General features: G+C 42.9%; 1 protein-coding gene across 1 annotated transcript in view; it reads right to left on the reverse strand.

Moving 5' to 3' along the window:
- Window positions 1-6,000, reverse strand: part of gnav1 (guanine nucleotide binding protein (G protein) alpha v1) — a 34,943-nt gene that overhangs the window by 10,910 nt on the left and 18,033 nt on the right. The window contains exons 4-5 of the mRNA XM_083764969.1: window positions 5,802-5,962; window positions 3,908-4,036 (exon numbers count right to left, since the gene is read on the reverse strand). Coding sequence (XP_083621095.1) covers window positions 3,908-4,036; window positions 5,802-5,962 — 290 coding nt within the window. The remainder of the gene's footprint in view (window positions 1-3,907; window positions 4,037-5,801; window positions 5,963-6,000) is intronic.

Genomic DNA, 6,000 nt, shown 5'->3' on the forward strand with positions numbered 1-6,000 from the left:
CCTGCCAAAAGGCAGGGATTATGTTTTCACATCTATCTGTGTGTCCATGTGTCTGTGGAAAGCTAATTTCGGACACCGTTTGACTGATCACACACATTTTAGAACTATAGATTTTCCACAATTTAGCATAACTGAATATACGTTTTATTGCGACCGTAGGTTGCTATGAATACGATGAAAACCTGCAAAACCTGTCAGTCTGTCTGTCCGTCATGTCTTCATATATGGTTGTCAGTCCATCACGCCTCGTGACACGCTCCATATATGGCCGTCTCCATATACAGTATGAAGATCACGACACTGACCTCATCGAACCCTGGATAGCCATAAATGGAGAAGACGGAATCCTCACCTAGATCTGCATAATCAGTATATGGAGCCAGCCAGCAACTCTACATCTGACCTCAAACCTCAAACCCTTTAGATCTCCATATATGGAGCTGACCTGTTCTGACATTCCATATGTTGATCCTACCTCACCCGTCCTTCCTCTTTGATGTCTCCCCATTGACTGTTACCTGTCCATTCAAACTCTAGACAGGCCAGCCCCAGAGTTATCAACAGGCCCAAAAATGAAGGCCCGGCCCTACCTGGGCCCTCATCAAACCCTGTACACTCATATATGGCCAATACAGAATTCATTCCATGTTGATCTAACCCCCCCACGCCAAAGCCCCTGCGCTCGCCCAGCGGTCTGCCGTCACCCAGGTGGATGAGTGCACAAGGGCGAGGTCGCTTCTCGCCCTCATGGCGTCTTACTGGTTTTATGGTACACTACGTTAGCTAGAATCAAAACCTACTGTACAACACTATGATATACACTGATATGTACTATCTGTATAGCCTATTTCAACACACACAGACACAATGGAAGCCACCTACTCCCATCTACTCCCTAAAATATGTAATAGGAGCGCACGCACACACACACACACACACACACACACACACACACACACACACACACACACACACACACACACACACACACACACACACACACACACACACACACACACACACACACACACACACACACACACACACACACACACACACACACACACACACACACACACACACACACACACACACACACACACACACACACACATCTATGTAAAGCGCCTTGGATAAAGGCACTATATAAATGCACCATTTACCATTTACCACACACACACACACACACACACTGCCCTTGTTTATCAATTAACCAAAAGCAATTTATCTGTCTAATTCAAGAGCCAATGAATAAACAAGCAAGTGAGGAGGCTGGTTAGGATACTTGGATAACCACCTGGGACCTCACATCTGACTGCATCATTTGGCAATGGCGTCACTGCTAATGACACTAAGTTCCATCTGCCCGATTTTGATTCCACAGGGATCTTAACTATAATTTGCAGGGTATGTCTGCAGAAGATAGCAGATCAAAGCTTAGCTGTGAAATGTTGCACAGTATCATCTGCCCATCCATAATTTTGCTAAAATTGAGACCTTCAACTCTGTAACTCTAATGTTAATTATCTCTTCAGGACAGCCTATTGATTATTCCCTCCAAGGCTCATGAAAATCAACACACCGATTCTCAAATGTTCTTGCTAAAAAAACAAACGTACTCACAAACCGTCAGGCCCGTTTACCCTGCCATGCATTTCTGCATGCAGGATACAAAATTAAGAACTACACACATGTAAGAATGAAGTAAAGAGATGGATATGATACCAATATCCAATATGGCCATTCGTTGAGTACTTCTCTCTACAGTGTTTATATGATAAAGAGAGACCTCATGAGCTCAACCAGAGAGAGCAGGGCTTGTATTCATTTAAGAAGAAATCATTTAGAGATGGTACAAGGAGAGACAGAGTTATGAGACAAAAGAGGGATCAAAGCAAATCTGATTGTAAAGATAAGAAAGACCCTCCACTGGGATGGAACGATAAATTAAAAAGTGGTTACGCATGATAAAACATGCACAGGCTCCACACAAGCACAGATGCACATAGGGCTGTCACGATTATGTCATTGAATACAAACGAAAATTCTGTTTGGCTTCATAAACAATAGGTCCACAAAGGCCGATATGACAAATAACTATTGAATAAGTTTATACTGCAACAAAAACATGAATAGCGGAAATACCCGATCTACGCGTTTTGAGCTTGTATGCTATTTCAACTATTTTTGAAAATGTTATGTGTATATATGAAAATGTTTCAACAAGGAGTATTATGAAAATTGAGCAAGACATTTTAGCGATTATCTCAAATAATTGCAATGACAGGACATGTACGATGTATCATTGAAGTGTAATTCCCTGCACGTGTAAAAGAGACGCAATGTGCGTCTCAATGTGTTTTTACTGGTTGCTTCCAAATATACAAATAATGTTTTATTCCCTTCAACTGTAAGAATTTTTTGAAGGAGAACCAAAACATCTTACATACTAAAGTGACATATTAAAGTGAATATGCATCAAAGAATTACCCTTCAGCTACATAAATTCACACAGAGCCATCTCTCCTATGCGTCTCCTACTTTCTTCATTAACCCATTCTGACCGGTGTCGGCATCATGTTATGCTTTAGCTATTGAAAAATAGCAGATCTACAAGCTCATATCGCGCCACCGAGTGGCGCGATACGAGCTTGTAGGTCTGCTATTTTTGAAAAATCGAAGAGCGACTGACATTTTTAGAATCTGATCTCAGGTCAGAATAGGTTAACAGACCAGTGTGTGTCCGGCGGAAACCTCGTATAAATCTGATCTCAGGTCAGAATGGGTTAAAGAACAACGCAAGTCAACTGCCCAGTGCCCACTGTGCTATGGGTAATAAGTTAATAACGATATGTCAGTTCACTCATACTTCATTGTTCATTAATTTAACATACATTTTATGGACAATAAAGTTTTCTTTATCTTAACAGAGAACTCAGTTACACTTTATTGCACATGTGTTACATAAAGTTTGATTTGTTTTGACCATAGAATGGTAACTAGGCTGACTTTGAAGCTTTGTTCTACATGTTCGTCCAGATGGCTGTGTCAGTCAAGTTCATAAACATCTACCGCCCTGTCATTACCATCAGTGGATTAAGGAAATTAGCTTTTGAGGGAGGAGGATAAGGAAGCTGTTAATATGCGACACAATGATTATAGTGTCCCAGAGCTCAGATATCTGCCCCGTCACTGATAAGACTGATGAATTGATAATTTTATGGACTGTGTGCGTGCGTGCGCGCGTGCGTGCGCGAGAGACAGACAGGCAGACAGACAACTGCATTGCATTGTATGTGTGTCTGCATACGGCATGGTCAGTAGGCGAGTGTAAAACCAGTAGATATTGTAGGCAATGCATTGACGTATTGAGTGAAGCTTCACATTTTAGACAAATCTTGTGGCTGTAAGGCGTGATAAGAACGTCAAAAGCTGTAGAGATGAAGGAAAGTCATTTGGTTTGGTGGCTGCCAACATGCTCTTGAAACGTGCCGACTGCAAAACTCTAAGCATGCGTCATATTGTTGCTGTTGGCCAGAAACCTCTCCATAAATAAATGTCCTACTTCATGGTACTACAGTGTATTTTTGTAAAAACAATTAAGTAATAGTGAAAGTGGTTAAGTGTGTCTGTGGGTTTTATATTGAACCAATGAAATGTATTAATGACGTGTCATTCTTGTTTCCATTTTCTGAATAGTAACAGTTTTGGACATACAAGGTTTCCAGTCTTTCCCACCCAACAGCAATGAAATGTAAAAGCATGAGCCATATAGCGTTAAACTCTACCAGCCATAGGTTATACAGATTTCCCCTGGCATTATAAAACCATGTTGATGTTTTGGTATAGTGTGTAACACTAAATGGGGAGTGTCACAAATAAAACAGGCGAGTTCAAATCGGTTTACCTGAAAATGAGGTGGCTGACTTTGAACTGGGTCTCTATGACCCCAGTGGTCCGAAGTCGCACTCGGAGAACGTCCATCTCCGTGGGCACATAATCCGGAGCGATGATACGGCCCATGTTGTCAAAGAAACTAAAGGGGAGGTGGTGTGTGTGTGGGGGGGCAGGGAGTTGAAATGACAGGAAAATAATTAATTCTAAAATAAAAACTCGAGACACACCACTAGGTGAAAAAGAAAACACAAGGGAGAAGAAAATAACTAGTTTTAAACAGACACACCCGAGATGAAAACTGTATTAAATCCCATGTATATAAATAAACAGTAAAATCCTCAGTATAATTTTTTGACTCACGACACGGTATCACAGGTAATCAGTGTCATTTGCACACCTGATAAAAAAAGGTCACTGGCAGATGCTTTGGTGGAGCGGTCGCAGCAGGTAAGAAGAAGACACCCCGCACACTGCCTTCACGTGCTCAATAAAGAAATAACTTCACTTAATTGACGGGGCCGAGCGTCGCATAATGTTTGTGTCGCGGCTGCATAGTCAATATAAATAAATGGAACGACTTGCGGCACTCTCGACATGCATGGCCCCAAGTAGGCGGGCACCCAAAAGGGCGCAGTCCTAGTATAACCCATTCTGACCTGAGATCAGATTCATACGAGGTTTTCCACTGGACACACACTGGTCTGATGAACCCATTCTGACCTGAGATCAGATTCTAAAAATGTCAGTCGTTCTTTGATTTTTCAAAAATGGCAGACCTACAAGCTCGTATCGCGCCACTCGGTGGCGCGATATGAGCTTGTAGATCTGCTATTTTTCAATAGATAAAGCATAACATGATGCTAACACCAAAATGGGTGCCCGCCCAGAATGGGATAAATTACCCATTCTGGGCGGGAACCCCTTTTGGTGTTTTAACATAATTTTAGCTATTGAAAAACAGCAGATCTACAAGCTCATAGCGCGCCACCGAGTGGCGCGCTACGAGCTTGTAGGTCTGCTATTTTTGAGAAACCGTGAAAATATTTATTTCAGAAAACTGGTGGATTTTAGAAGAACTTTTTTTAATTTCGACGTCAGGCCTAAATGGGTTAATAATATAAATTGACACTGAGGACTTTGACTGTGTATCTGGAGCCCCAGGGGGAGCGGCGGCTTATCTACATGTTGAATATTCATAGCAGTGGGATCACCATGGCTTACCGTAATGACACACTGACGCTAAGCTCTCCAACACAAACAAATTAGCTTATACCATATCAAGTGTAATGGGTTTTAATCATGTGTGCTCAGCTGAGATGTGACACACGCAACAGTGATATTCTAAAAGTAGTCATTCTGGATCATCTACAGTGGCACACACCCTGCCGTTTTTTGGATTGTTTCGCCTTTTAGCCTTTGCGTATATGCGAGGGTGTGTTATGTCCAAAGGGAGTGGTGTGCAATAGTGATGCCCAGTGGTTCTCAGTGGGGACGAGAGGACCTGTCGGGGTAGATAACCCCACAGAAGTGGTCTTTCGCTAGGGTTGAGTATGAGAACAGACAGCCCCCTGGTGAGCTACAGCACCTTCTCAACGACCACAACACACACGCATGTGGATGCAGACCTTCCCCTCTCCTCTCTTGGCAGATATCACTGCTCAGCTTTGAGATGTCTCTTAATCTCTATTGTCTCCTTTGCAGTACACTGCTGCAAACTGACCCTTAAAGGTCCTTCTCTCTTTTTTTAATTTATTTATTCAACGTGATCTACCTTTTGGGCACCCCTGATCTGGAGTAAGGATAGATTTAGTGAGTCTATTGATTGTGTGTGTGTGTGTGTGTGTGTGTGTGTGTGTGTGTGTGTGTGTGTGTGTGTGTGTGTTTACGCATGCAAGAGGACTCACTACAGTGCAGAGTCGTTGAGCTCAAACTCATAACCCCTGGCTGCCGCGGCCCTCACGCCCTGGTCGGCCCACAGACAGGAAAGGGCATGTCCCAGGAAAGGAAGCAGGACCTTGTCCTCATCAAAACATCGTCCGCAAGACAAGACAGAATGGGCGTGGACCTAAACGGAGAGAGAGAGTGGCAGGGAGAGTGAGTGAT

This window comes from Protomyctophum parallelum (assembly GCF_964188405.1).
Source record: "Protomyctophum parallelum genome assembly, chromosome: 5".
Classification (NCBI taxonomy): Eukaryota; Metazoa; Chordata; class Actinopteri; order Myctophiformes; family Myctophidae; genus Protomyctophum; species Protomyctophum parallelum.